The sequence below is a fragment of the Mesoplodon bidens genome (assembly GCF_964165515.1).
Source record: "Mesoplodon bidens genome assembly, chromosome: 3".
Lineage (NCBI taxonomy): Eukaryota > Metazoa > Chordata > Mammalia > Artiodactyla > Ziphiidae > Mesoplodon > Mesoplodon bidens.
In genome coordinates, this window is record NC_138178.1 from 57,823,742 (window position 1) to 57,837,897 (window position 14,156).

At 53.2% G+C, this 14,156-nt stretch overlaps 1 protein-coding gene across 2 annotated transcripts in view; it reads right to left on the bottom strand.

Annotated features, from left to right (window-relative positions):
* ITGA11 (integrin subunit alpha 11) overlaps positions 1–14,156 on the bottom strand; it is a 127,103-nt gene that overhangs the window by 28,624 nt on the left and 84,323 nt on the right. For both annotated transcript variants that reach the window (XM_081229017.1, XM_081229016.1), the window contains exons 11-14: positions 7,451–7,595; positions 4,756–4,904; positions 1,253–1,393; positions 821–1,024 (exon numbers count right to left, since the gene is read on the bottom strand). In XM_081229017.1, the coding sequence (XP_081085143.1) occupies positions 821–1,024; positions 1,253–1,393; positions 4,756–4,904; positions 7,451–7,595 (639 nt within the window). The remainder of the gene's footprint in view (positions 1–820; positions 1,025–1,252; positions 1,394–4,755; positions 4,905–7,450; positions 7,596–14,156) is intronic.

Genomic DNA, 14,156 nt, shown 5'->3' on the forward strand with positions numbered 1-14,156 from the left:
ATTGGGAGCCCTGGAGACAGCCTGTTTGAAATCATCAGGAAGCTTCCCCTGCCCAAAGCTACCTCCTCTCCTGGTCCATTATGGCACCTGAAATTCCTGCCGTTAAGTCATTCTTTTGGATTAACATAGTGTGTCATAAAAGTGTTCCCCACTGAAGAGGGAAGGGGGAGGGGCAAGATAGGGGTAGGGGATAAAGAGGTACAAACTATTATGCATACAATAAATAAGCTATGAGGATATATTGTACAACACAGGGAATGTAGCCAATATTTTATAATAACTATACATGGGGTATAACCTTTAAAAATTGTGAACCACTGTGTTGTAACTTATATTGTACATCAACTACACTTCAATTGAAAAAAAAAAGAATTCCCCACTGGGTGTAAATACACATTACCTGGCAGGTAACCCACCATTATCTCTAACTGTGGTATATCTTACTAATAAAATAGGTAGGCAAAAGTGATGACCTGAGGGGACTTGGGATGGGTCACTTTAGGAAGAGCACTGTTTCCAGCCTGAGGCACTTCCAGAGAAGAGGAGCCCAAACTGGCATTCTCCACGTGTAGTCAATTGCATGAATACATATGAGGGCCAGTGAGGTTCGAGTCCTTGGGATTTTGTTGCTGTTGCTGGGGAGATAAAGTTACGCAGGGAGAGGGTATCCAAAGGGGTGATGGGAAGGGCTTGAAGACAAATGCACCCATTTCAAAATTTCGATTTGAGACAAGTTCTCTCTTCCTGTGTGAGGACAGGACGTGAGCTACCAGGACTCCAAGTCCTAGCTCCATCCATCTACCGGGGAGGGGGGCGTTACCTGCTTCGGTGTCTTTAGGATGCTGCCCTGGAAGCCGTGGAAGATATAGATGACTCCTCTGTGGTTGTCCTCCAGAGGGGCTCCCACCACCACGTCGTTGTAGGAATCTTGATTGAGGTCCTGAACCGAGGCGATGGAGGAGCCGAATCGGGCATTCTGGTAACTGTGGGAATCCTTCAGTGTTCCATCGTAAACAAACCGGTTCTGCGAAACCAGTGGCAGGAAAAGGCTCAGGGGGACTGGGCAAGGGCTCTCTGGGTCGTGACCCGCTCTGGCCTGCAGCATCCCCTCTGCGTTTCCTCATTTCTCTCCTGCTATATAAGCCCAATGACAGAAGAGGTTCCCATCCTCCCCCGCTCCACAGGTGTGGACACCTGATCGAGGCAGGGATCAGGTGCCCCTGGAAAGCTGGCCAGCCTCCACGCTCCGTACCTGTCTCAGGTTGTAGATGTACACCCTGCCCCGCTCTCCACCCTCGCTGAAGTACATGGGTGCGCCCACCAGCAGGACATCAGTCACACCGTTGCCATCGACGTCCACTGAGGTGATCTCACTCCCGTAGTAAGAGCCTATCTGCGGCACAGGGATGGGGAGAGGGGCGTGGGGCTGGGCTACTGAGAGCCTCTGCTCGCCAGTGGATGGAAACTGAGGACAGCCTTTGATTCAGAATTTTTGCTGCACAAATGAGAACGTCCCTCCCTCTTTTCTCCTTCTGTTATCCATCCCGCCCCCACTCGGCTTTCCATTATTTAATTTTATTGATCGCCATTTATTCTGCAAGTGATACATGATAATGGCAAAAAGTGAGCAAAATAAAAAGCAACATATGAAGAAGAAAATAAAAGTCACCCACGGTCCAAACAACCAACTATACCATGGATGTTTCAGTATATTTTTCCTCTGGACTGTTTTCTCTAGAGTGTGTGTGTATGGTTTTATTTTTACAATCTGGGATCGGACTGGAATGTATAGTTTATATATTCTGATTTTTTTTTTTTTTTTTTTTTTTTTTTTTTTTTCTTTTTGCGGTATGCGGGCCTCTCACTGTTGTGGCCTCTCCCGTTGCGGAGCACAGGCTCCGGATGCGCAGGCCCAGCGGCCATGGCTCACGGGCCCAGCCGCTCCGCGGCATATGGGATCCTCCCAGACCGGGGCACGAACCCGTATCCCCTGCATCGGCAGGCGGACTCTCAACCACTGCGCCACCAGGGAGGCCCATATATTCTGATTTTTTAAATAAAACAATGGATCATGAGTATTTTCTCCGACGTGTTTTTTTTTTCCCAACAACATGATCACTGGTGATTCTATAATATTCCAAATTACACGTGCACCAAATGTGTTTAATTAATCCTCTGTTGCTGGACATTTAGCTCATTTTCAATTTTTTATATTCCAAATAACTCTGGGCTTAGCACCTTGGGTGGTGACTTATGATTTCTTTTCAGTATTTGAGCACTTACCGTGTTCCTCTCCCACCATGGGTGCCGTGTTCCCCCCTTCAGTGAGGGCACCATCTGACCACTCGGTTAGAAACCTAAGGGTCCTCCCTGGCTCCACCCTCCACCTCTCCCACCTGCAGTCTCCCCGCAAGTCCACCTGGTGTTTGCCAAACATGTCCCGAATCCATCTACTTCCCGCCTCCTCCGATGCTTCTCCCCCATGTGAGGCACCTTCCAAAGCCCCACCCCCTCCAGGATGGCCCCTCCAGCCCACCACTGCGGGGAGCTAGAGTGGCCTCCAGCAGCTGACCATGCCGCTTCCTTGCTTTGGGGGAAAATGTCCAAACTCTTCAGTGTGACCTTCCTAGACCAGCCTCTGTCCCCTACCCTCTGGCTCCCACATCCCCTCCCGACATACCAAGTGATTTCTCTTCTCTGAAAGGCCCCCCGGCTCCAGCTTGGTTCCCAGCTTCCCCCTGCACACACTTTTCTCTGACCTGTACCCTCTCCCCTCCCCTCTCTCCCAGTAATGTCTATCGTCCTTCAGGTCACTGCCTGTTAGAAGCACCCCTGCCCTTCCCTACTCCACTCCCTGCAATGGTCCCTCCTCCATGCTCCCCCAGCCCCGTGCTCCTGCCCCCAGTGCAAGCTGTGCCTGTCCTGTTCCCTCCAGGCGTGGGTGCTGTGCCTGGCACGCAGGAGGTACTCAGTAAATGTTTATAGGAGCAAGGGGTCGCTCAGGAAAGAAGAGGAGCCCTTCCCAAGGACAGGCTCTGTGTGAGACGCTTTACAGCCTCAGGTGAGCTTGTGTGAGCCTCACATTGTCTTGCGAGAGATTATCGTCCTTATTTTACAGGGAAGGAACTGAAGCTCAGAGAGTTCAAGTCACTTGCCCAAAGTCAGAAGGCTGGTCACAGCCAAACTGGGTTGGAACTCTGATCCATCTGACACTCAAGCCAATGATTCTCCCTCCCTGGCTTAGGGTGTTTTCAGAAGAAATTTATCCTCAAGCATTAAAAGCTTTTAACCGAGGAGAACGATAAAAATACAGAAGAGGGAAAAAGGAAATCATAAACACGGGGTTGGGGGGAAGAGATGTGCCCACGTGAAGTAATTAAGAGGCAGACAGAGAGCAAAGAGGGAGGCGGAGGGAGACCCTGTCTAAACATGTGGCCTCAGCTATGTGGGTCATGGTGATTTGGAATCCACTTAACTTAGCTGCCTTCAGCGCTGCGGTTTCTCATTCGGCTGTTGGAGGTGGAACCAGGCAGTATAAATGTCATAAATTCATCAGCGAATTCCCTTCAGCTCTCAAGGTCTAGCCTAGGATTCCCGACAGAGCCAGCCCTGGGTAGAGTGTGGGCGGGCAGGGTGGAAGCTGGGGCCAGAGCAGTGCCCGGGTCCGCCAGTGCCCTGGGATGGGAAGAGGAGTGGTGGAAGGATGGCTCCCTGTAGCTACAGGGATTTAGGTTTGAGCCGGTGAAGAGCATGTCCTCATGGTGACAGGCCAAGGGCAGTAGAAAACGCAGGAGACAGGGCTGTTCCCAGGCTCTGGAGGGCCAGGGGTGAGCCAAGAATAACAATAAGGGCCTGGACAGGGCTCAGCTCAGGCCCAGGGTACTATGGATGCTGGATGCTGCCAGGCAGGAGGGGCCGTGGCCTGGTTTGGGGATTGTTGGGGGTCAGGAGGTAGCATAATGTAGAGAGCCCCACCAAGAGTCCTGGATTCTGAACTTGACCCAGCCGTGAATCTAACCTATAACCTTGGAAAAGCTATATTGCTTCTCAGGACCACAGTTTTCCTGGGCTGTTGAAATGACTTGGATCAGAACCCTGTTTTCTGATCTTTTCACCATCATTGACTCTTATCATAGCTTTCCAGCTTGCATTCATGACCATCCAACACGAGACTCTTAGCAGCACAGCCTGGTTGCCCACCACATCCAGGGCGGTGACATTGGCAGCCGTATAGTTCTGCATTGTGCCCATTCCGGAAAAGGAAAGAAGTTGGCATCTTGGTGAACCCATGGGGCTGTGCTATGGGTGGAGGCATGACTCCTCTCACTTCTGGTAGCACCAAGGTGGCTTGAGGAACACGAGTGCCCCTTCAGGATGCCTACGGGCCCTGGCAACCCAAGCTGGGAGGCTATAGCCTGGATGCTGCCCCTGGCCCTGAACTCTAGACATGACCAGAAAGAGGCTGGTAGTTGGGGACAGAGGTTGGGCCAAGGCACCAGAGACAAGAGCTCCATGAAGTGCGGGCAAGCAAATTCTCCTGGGTTCTCTTGCTGCGGCAGGGACCAGGCCTGGCTTCCTGGGGAAGGAGCATCAGCTCTAAGGCGGGTGTGAAGGAGGCATATACCCCCAACCAGGAAGGAAGTTTGTGGGTCTGGGGACAGTCCTGAGAGGGAAGAGCTGAGCTGCAGTCCCCTCCAGCCCCACCTTCCCCTCTGTCCCACCCGTCTGCCCTGCCCCCAGCCTCCCCTGCATTACCTGCTCGCCCTGCAGGGCCTGGTGGATGGTGAGACTCCGGTTGTTGTGCATAGTGAACAGGATGACTTTGCCTGTGTGATTGAACCGGGGGGCTCCGGCCACATACACCCGCCCCTGCCTGGAGGACACGACCGATGTGACTGTGTACCCTGCCACGGGAGAAAACAGGCTGGTCTCTGGCCCTGTGGCCTGGCAGACCTCACCAGGGCCCTGTGTGTGGCTCAGCTGTGCCACAGGACTGGTCGCTGAACGGAGAGCATTCAGACCAGGCCGAGCAGATGTGATACCACAGGGCAGTAGTTCCCAGGCGCAGCTGAGGAGGCCTGGAAGAGGCAGGGCCGCTGAAGGGTGGGGAGAACTCACTGCGCCCACCCCCTGCTTGAAGGCATCAAGGAAGCCAGGTGGGGCCACTAATAGGCACTGCTGACCTGGAACATGCACATCACATGCTTCACCTGCCTCACAGGTTGAGTGCATGATGGAACAGGGAGGAAAGAGAAAGGCAAACCCTAGCCACATTTCTTTTATATTGGGCAGGCTTTGTTTTTGACCCCCACCAATAGTCTCTCTGGGGATCAACCAGTGTCCTCTTCATTGCCGGAACCCCCTGCTAAGTGGTCCACCAAAAACTGAAGAGTTGGCTGTGCAGAGGCGAGGAACTGCTCCGCTAGGGGCATTTAGGTGGAGTCTCAGGGATTCCTGCAGCCCCAAAGCTTTGCAAACTCAAAAGAGGGAGTGACTAGGCTTCTTTCAGTGCACTCAAAAGAGAGAGATGGAAACCCAGAGGCTCTTTGGGAAAGGCCACCAATCCGTGTTCTTAGGATCTGTGCTTGATCACTGTGACTTTCCAGTCGAGCGTCCAGCTCTGGGGAGTGACTGTGCAGCATCTTCAGGCAATTCTCCTGAAAGTGGGGCCCCGGAAGGTGTGCAAAGCCAAAAGTCCCACTTTCTGCCAGGCAACTGGATCATGGATCCCAGTTTTTAGATGGGCGTCAGGCCTTGTTGGCAGTTCCTGGGCGGTTTCTGGGGAATGCATGTCTCCTTCTCCCATGTGTGCATGCCTGCGTGTGTGTGTGTGTGCGCGCAAGCTTGTGCCCATGCACGTGCGTGTGCCTGTATGTTTGTAGGTAACACTGTCTCTCGGGTCACCGGTTGCTTCCAGTCTGGCTGTGGGATGCACAGAGGGGCCGATGAGGTGGCCGGGAAGGTGGGTGCAGTAGGGTGGGCTACTCTGGTTCCAGACACACCGTGTTTGACTCTTAGAAATGTATTATGGGAAGTGGAGCTTGAAAGGTAGGTGAGACCAAGATATCCCATGGCCGGTGGCTAATGTGGCCGTGTATTGAGGGTAGGGCGGGGTTAGGCTTGTGGTGCGGAGCAAAGGTTTCTTCTGAGTTGAGCGCTCAGTGGCACTACTGAAAATGTTCTCATTTGGCCCTGGGCCTTTGGGCTTCCTCAGAAGGAGGGACAGTGGTGGTGGGAAGGTCTTGGGGGCTGAGTGTCCTGGGGGCAGGTGTGGGCTGACTCTCAAAGCTCCAAGCTGCGCTGAGAGAGAGCTTCCTGCTTCCCAGCCGTCTGCTGGCAGTGGTTTCAGTTCCCATGTGGCTCCCTGACCAGCAGGCGGGCCCCCACCCCGAAAGCTGGGCAGCCTCCCTGAAGGCCTGACAGGAGGACCCCTGGCCAGAAGTCCATAAGCTTCCCGAGTGTGGAGGCGGAGAGCCTGGCCGGCCTGGCTCCTTCCCCAAACTCCCCCTCTCTCCTGGGGCACATCGGGAGGAAACTTCCAGAGACCCCAGACACTGCCCTCGCTGGACGAACCCCCAGAGGGAAGAGGCGGAAGAGAAAGGCACTCCCTCAGGACTCACACCCAAGGTGGTGACTATAGTTAAGGCGAGACAGTTGGGCCTCACGAAGGCCCTTCATCCTGGCTCTGCGCCCCCCAGGATCTTCTGGGAGGATGAGTGACCTTCCCACCGCAGAGAGATCCACTGCCAACTCTGGATGGCCCAAGTTCACGGAGAAGTGGAGTCCGAGGCTGCATTAGTGATGAGTAACTTCACAGCTGGTGGACTCCGTTCAGAAACTCAGGACTCACAGACAGTGGGAGCCCTGGGCATTCGCCCCCTGCTCCCTTCGTTCTGGTTCAGCCCTTTCAGAAAGGCCATGGCAGAAGGGCCTCAGCATGGATGGTGGAGGCCCTGCTTCTGCAGAGCTAGAGGCGACTGGGATCTGTCAGGTAAAGGTCTCACAGCTGGGACCTATCACCATCAGATTCATGCTTTTCTTTTTACGACCACTCTAAGGTACTTAATGGGAACTGACTTCTGCCTTGATTGTAAACCTTAACACATCCTCGACTTGCATTTTGCCTTGGGGAGCCAGGCTTCGGGCACTCAAACCTGAAAACACAACAACAGCTGCCCTAGGGTCTAGAAGCATCAACCGAAACACATTTCAGGTTGGGGTGCATTGCTTGTCATTTATTCTGCCTGCTTATCGAGAGCTTGTGACATGCCAGGCATGGCGCTGGACGTGGTGGATGCCAGGCTGGAGAGGCAATGGCCCCTGACTGTGCCTGAATCAGCACAGAATATGCACAGACAGGCCCCTGGCCTCAGGTGTGGGCAGGTTCTGGATCCCTCAGGTCCCCTCCTCGCCCACCGCCCACCAGCCACCCCTCAGCTCTGGCTCTTACCCAGGTATGCGCCGTGGTTCTTGAGCTCCTCGGGGAACTCCTTCAGGTAGGACTCTCGGAGAGGAATGACCTTCCCGCTGCTGGTTTCCTTTAGCACAGCTCCATTCCAGTCATAGGCACCAACGGCTCCCAACAGAATCCCGTCCTGACATTGGGAAGGGGATGCACATCAGCTCATGTCCCCCAGGTGCCCCTCGCCGGGAAGCTGCACCACGTCCGCAACCATGAAGCATCCATCTGCCTGTCCCCTCTGGCACCTTCTCCTGGGTTTGTTATTTAATAGCCCAACTTCCAGCCAGGATTCTTGGCTTTTGAAGGCAGCTAGGAACTTTGAAGGAATGTTCTAGAAACAAACTCCAAATCCAGGACCAAACCTCCATTCCATTTTGGGCTTCAGAACCCCTCTAGGAAATCTCTTGTCGCCATCCCTTCCTTCTGACACTCCTTTAAGTGGTGTCCCTATGCTTTTCCTCCTTCCCGTTCCTTCGCAGTGTCTGAGTTGCTTTCCTGAGTGTGTAAATCCTACTTCTTCATTTCTCTTTTTTTTTTTTTTTTTTTTTTTTTGCGGTACGCGGGCTTCTCACTGTTGTGGCCTCTCCCGTTGCGGAGCACAGGCTCCGGACGTGCAGGCCCAGCGGCCATGGCTCACGGGCCCAGCCGCTCCGCGGAATGTGGGATCTTCCCAGACCGGGGCACGAACCCGTGTCCCCTGCATCGGCAGGCGGATTTTCAACCACTGCGCCACCAGGGAAGCCCTACTTCTTCATTTCTTCAGTAAAAAGCCACTGTGTGTCTATCTTGTTTCAGACGCTTGGTGCTGGGGATACTGTCCCTGCCCTCACAGAGCTCACAGATACTAAATAAATATACCAATAAACATAATACTTGCAAACTGTGGTAAATGCCACACAATGAGGGATATGATAAATGTCATGGTGAGGTTGAATTTAGATTGAGAGGGGGCTCAGGAAAAGCGCTTTGAGCAAGTGATGCTTACCCAGACACCCGGAGGGATGGGATTTATTTATTTAATTTTTGGTGATATTTAAGTTTAATTTAATACAAATGTCACATACTTCTACCTTCTCGGAAATGGTTGCTTCATCTTAACTAAGGAAATGGAAAACTATTATGACTTAAGTCTTCATTCTGTGATTTGTGTGTTTGGACAAGTTTAGGCAGACAGCAAAAGCTCCAGAGGTCCGGCCACCAAACCTACAGCATTGTGCAGATGCCCTGAGGCTGGAGAGAGTTCAGAGCCTTTGGCTTAAGGAACTGAAAGCTGTTTGATGGGGCTGGAGCCTTGAGGAAGAGGGCAAGGTGGCTCAATATGAGGCTAGACATATAAGCCAGGTCCACATTTGTGACAGCCAGCACCCCAAGGACAGGAGCTTGTCTTTAGTTGCAGGGTAAGTGGATGCTGCGATGCCTGGGCAGGAAGATGGAGAGCTCTGGCTCCTTGAGGGGAAGCCTCCAGGGTCATTTCCGAGGACTGGGTCCACTCACTCCCTGGGTTGCCCCTGCACCCTATCCCCACCCCCCCAAACCATCCACATAACTAGTGGGTATAGGAAGACAAACAGCAAGCACTCAGAAGAGGAAGAGAGGTGACTAGGGACAATGAAGGGCTGAGGAGGGGGCGTGGAAGCAGGGAGGGGCTGCCTTCCTGGGTCACCTTGGTGACCATGTGCCAGGGGCATCCAGCTTTGCCTCTCAGCTTTGGGCTGTTAAAGCACAAGCTGGTGAAGTCACCTCTCTCCCACTGAGCCCTCCTTCAACCCAGCTGGTCAGTGGGATTTGCGGTTTCCCCACCACTTGTGGTCCGAGGCACTCAATTTCTCCTTGCCCCCAAAGCAATGGTGCCAATAGAAAAATGTGACTCTGGCCTTGGGACAATCAGAGCCATAGCTAAACACACAGGCGGAATCCCCAGGCACTAATTTCATTACTGGCAGTGGAGAGGGCAAGACTGTGAACCATAATAAGCTAAGCTTCCTTTTCTCATTTCCAAGGTGTCACTTTAAAGAGTAAAGTTGATCATATATAAGGATTTTAAAAAGTCCTAATATTCTAGAGGTAGAACTGACTGTTCAGACAGGATGTTTTTACAGCTATAAATAAGCTGCTCTTGGGTGAGTCCGATGTGCTGGGTTGTGTTTAAAGTCTCACTTTCTCATTAGCTTTCTCCCTCCCACTCTGTGTGCCTCAGCCTGGGAGAGTCTGACAATCTGCTGGGTCCAGGATCCGGGCCAGGGCCTCAGGGACTCGCGCCAACATTCCTTGCACTTGGGGTGTGCTCCATTCTTTGAGGGACCCTTTCTCATCCAGTCACTCATTTGTGAGAGACAAGTGGGACAGATATTCATTATCTGCACTAGACTAATGAGCATCCGAGGTTCAGAGAGGGAAAGGGAGTTGCCCGAGGTCACACAGCAAGTCAGAAGCAGGGCTGGGACGGGGTTGGTCAGAGGAGAAAATGACTATCTGCTTCGCCAGAAGCCCCTAGATTCTGCTTCTGATGCAACAGCAGACCAGTCTCTGCTTCACGGGGAGGCCTTTGAAGATGAATGTCTGGCTTTGTAGATGACTGGAAGCCTTTGCAGTGTACTGAGAAGGGCTGGCTCAACCTGGGTGCCTGGGATTCAGCTGGGGAGACCTCATGCTGACTCACCACATGTGGGGCTGGGGAATTCCATCGGGATTTCTGCATTTGGCAGCACTGGGCAAGGGTGAGGGTCCCAGGCTCTCACCTTGTGCCATTCTAGCCGGCAGTGGCTCTAGGCTTGCGCTCTAGTGGGAGGCCATTTCCTGAGCAGGGTCTCCTGGGGGCCCTGCTGTGCATGGAGAGGGCGCACTGAGGAGTGGGTGGGCTGAGAGGGCAAGCCAAGGCCACCAAGGCAAACCTCAGGTTGTCACAATCTTCTCCCAGCTGGGGGAGCCCAGACATTTTGAGTTGGGAAAAAATCTGGAAGGGTGGAGCTGAGAAAAGGACGAAAGCTTTGACAGAAGAAGCCAGGCATGCGAGCCCAGCTGGAAAACAAACAGCAGGGCATCTGGGGAAGAGCCGTGTCCCACGCCCCTGGCCTGGCACCGGCTCCCTGACTTACGGCCTCCTTTCCTACAAGGCCTCTGGGGCCCCCACCAGATATTACCAGGGTGTACCTGGGTGGCCTTGCACAGATGGACTCTCGGCACCAGCTGACTTTCCTGGTGCTCTGTGAAGAAATGAGGACACAAGCTTGGTGGCCCCCAGGAGGTCTAAGGCCAAGTCTGTGCCCTCCCTGAGGACGACCTGTACCTGTACTTGCCTGAGCCTGGCACTCACCATCAGATCCTGCCAGCTCAGCTCTCAGCTGCCCTCTGACCAGCCCTGCAGCAGGATTACCTTCCCAGCTGAGCTGAGTGCTCCCTGGTGTGTGGCCATATCTCCCCAAACTCCATGTTCCAGCTAGTCCCTGTCCCCAGCCAGGGTCAGGTCACATCCCCAGCACAGGAAGCAGCATATTCTAGAACAGTGCTTCCCAGCTAGGGGTGGTTTAGCTCCCCCAGGCAATATTTAGCGGTGCCTGCAAACAGCTCTGGTTGTCCCAGCTGGGGGTGGTGTTCAGGTTACTATGGCCTCTGGTGGGTAGAGACCAGGGATGCTGCTGAGCACCTACGACACACAGGACAGCCCCGCAGCAAAGAAGTAACCAGCCCAGGGGGTCAAGAGGTTGAGAATCCCTGGCCTGGGGGTTAGAGCATGATCTCTGGTGTCAACCATTCCTGAGTTCCACTTCTAGCTCCAAAACTTCTAGCTGGGTGACCTTGGGAAAGTTCCTCACTCTCTCCTAGCCTAAGGGTCCTCAGCTGTAAATAGTTTTGTGGTGAGAACTAGCATTTTGAATCCTTGGCAGGGCACCTGGCAGCCAATAAGGACTGGGTACATAGTACTTCTTCTCATTCATTAATTCACCCATAAAGCACTTCCAGGGAGGCAGGAGTCAAAGAATCAGATCTCACAGTCCAGTTGGACCTACCTATGAGTCAGTACAGCTGCCTGGGAGGAATGATCCGATAGAGGCAAGGACAACTTATTTTGAGGACCCACTGGAGGGGGTGACCAGCCGAGGGGGTGGTGGGTGCATGGTGGAGTTAGGAAAGGATTTTAAGAAAACCTTACTTATTAGGAAGTCTCGAAATGCACACTTCCAATTCCAAGCCTCAAGATTCAATTCCACACATATTTTTCAGACATCTGCTCAAAGACTGAGGTTCACAGAGGTTCAATGATTTGTCTGAGGCCACATGGCCAGGCAGCGCTTTCCTCCAGCCGGGTAGTAATGGAATGAGAACACCAGATGCTAGTAGTTCTTGGCATTGGAGAGGCAGGACTGTGGAGGCAGGTGGAGGTGGTTCTGTTCACAGGGAGACCACCTAGAGGGCACCGAGGGCTGGCCTCCTCCCCCAGGCTCCCTCGCCTGCATTTCCATCACCAGAGTGGCCGTGGGGCGGGCAGGACTCTGTTCCCAAGAGCCCCTTCTAAGGCAAATGCATCATTAAGAGGGTGGGTTATGCTTTAACTAGCTGCTCAGATTCTCACAGTAGAAGATGTTTTCAACAAGCCTAAAGTGGAGCCTGAGGAAGGGATGAGTGCCTGGAGCTTTAGATGGGGTTGGGCAGGAAAGACTCAGAAACAGGCCTGCAACATTTCTGTGGAGAGGGGTCCCACACCATTCGTGGTGCTGGAAGACAGTGGTCAGGGCACAAGGAGGGGGCGTCGAGAAGCGGGTGTGGGGAGCAAAGGGCACGCTGTTACCTGACTGCTCATTCCAGATCAGAGGGTGGGTTATTTCTACTAAGAGGTCTTGGAACAAGGCCCAGGAGTGAGGCACTGGGCACCAGGGCACAGCCTGAGGACATGGGGCTGGGCTTTGGAGGACCTCAATGAACCAGAAATGATTCCTGCCACCAGGAGTCAACTTGTAAACAATCCAGAACAGCATGGTGGCAGACTTTGGCTACCATATCCTGGCCTCATATGGGGGCAGCCCTGACTGCCTGCCCCAGAGCTGGCAGGGGGAAGAGTCCACCATCCAGGGCTAAGAGGACTCAGAAGGGCTTTACAGCCTTTAGGTGTCAACCCCTCATTTCACCATTATGGATGAGTTTCTTTTATTTTTGATTGAATCAGATATGCAAAGAGAATTCAAATGCAAAACTCTTAGGAAAGATGACAACTTTGGGCTTCCCTGGTGGCACAGTGGTTGAGAGTCCGCCTGCCGATCCAGAGGATGCAGGTTTGTGCCCAGGCTGGGAGGATCCCATATGCCGCGGAGCGGCTGGGCCTGTGAGCCATGGCCGCTGAGCCTGTGTGTCCGGAGCCTGTGCTCTGCAACGGGAGAGGCCACAGCAGTGACAGGCCTGCGTACCGCAAAAAAAAAAAAAAAAGATGACAACTGTAAGGCTTCAACAGTTGAGAACCTTACATAATAGCCAATAACCTTAGCTATCCCGTCCATAGCCCCAGAAGGGCTGCTGAAAAGGGCACAGGCTGAAGAGGCAGCGGGTGGCTGGGGCTGTTGGTCTGGGAATAAGACTCACCCCCAACCCGTCCCCTTGGCTTGTTTCAAATGTAACTGAGGCTGGGCCTGCCGGACCATCAGTGTGTAGTTTAAAGGAAAAATCATCTGTTCCCATCTTGGGTGACTGGTCAAGTCTTTTGTGTAGACAAGACCCACCCTAATAAAACTGCTTCCTTCTGTAAAATTTTGGTGTTGGGGAGATTTATGGAGTGCAGTGTAGGAGAGTCCATCACGGAAGGGGGCTCCCCTGCAGCTCCATCCATCACCACGGGCATCAATTATATATGGTCCTCTTCCTTCCTTCACACCTTGTGGCCCATGGGGATTACAGACTTAGAGGTATGGATCCCTTCTGCAAGCTTTCTGGCAGATTCATGCAGCTTTTTCTTGGTTACCCAGCTTGACAGGGAGTTCATCACCTTAGCAAGCAGCCAGCACTAATAGAAGCCACTCCAGCTCTTAGCGGCTTTTGCATTCATTTCCAAACGCTAATGGAACCACTGGCTTACAAATCTATTCTGAAATGTGACCAGGGATCCATAGCTAATTTTCCTGATGGTAATTTCTGGAATATTCTCTTTCCCCTTTTTGCTAATCAGGACTAGAGTTTCCTGGGGCTCCAGGTCCCTGGGTTTTCCCAGCAGCTCTGAACTTTGGCCATCAGCCTGGAATGTAATGCCTGTGGCCTGGAGCTTTAGTGCATCCGGAGGCCAGGGAATGTCTTGGGGCCTCCTCTCCTAACCTGGGCTCTGGTCCTTCCTTCCTCTGGTTGCTTTCACCCTTCCTAACTTGAAGGCTGATTTCACTGCTAGGTAAGATGGCAGCAGACCAGGTTATCAGACCCTGGGCCTTTCCTCTGCCATTTGCGAACATTCTACTGGGCCCTTCCCCTGGGACTAGGGATCTTTCCTTCTGACAGAGCTCAACAGGCCCAGGGCAGCTGAAGACCCTTTCAGCACATTTGCAGGAAACAGCTGCCTGAGGCTGTCTGTGGAGCATTTCCAGTGGAGATGGAGCCCAGGGGTCCACACAGGAGATGGACTCACTCGGGCTCAGGACCAGTTCCGGGCAAAGCTGAAAGGCCAGACCTTCCTGCCTCCAGTTCCCAGAGAGGTCCGACTGACCCTGAGAGCTGCGGGGTT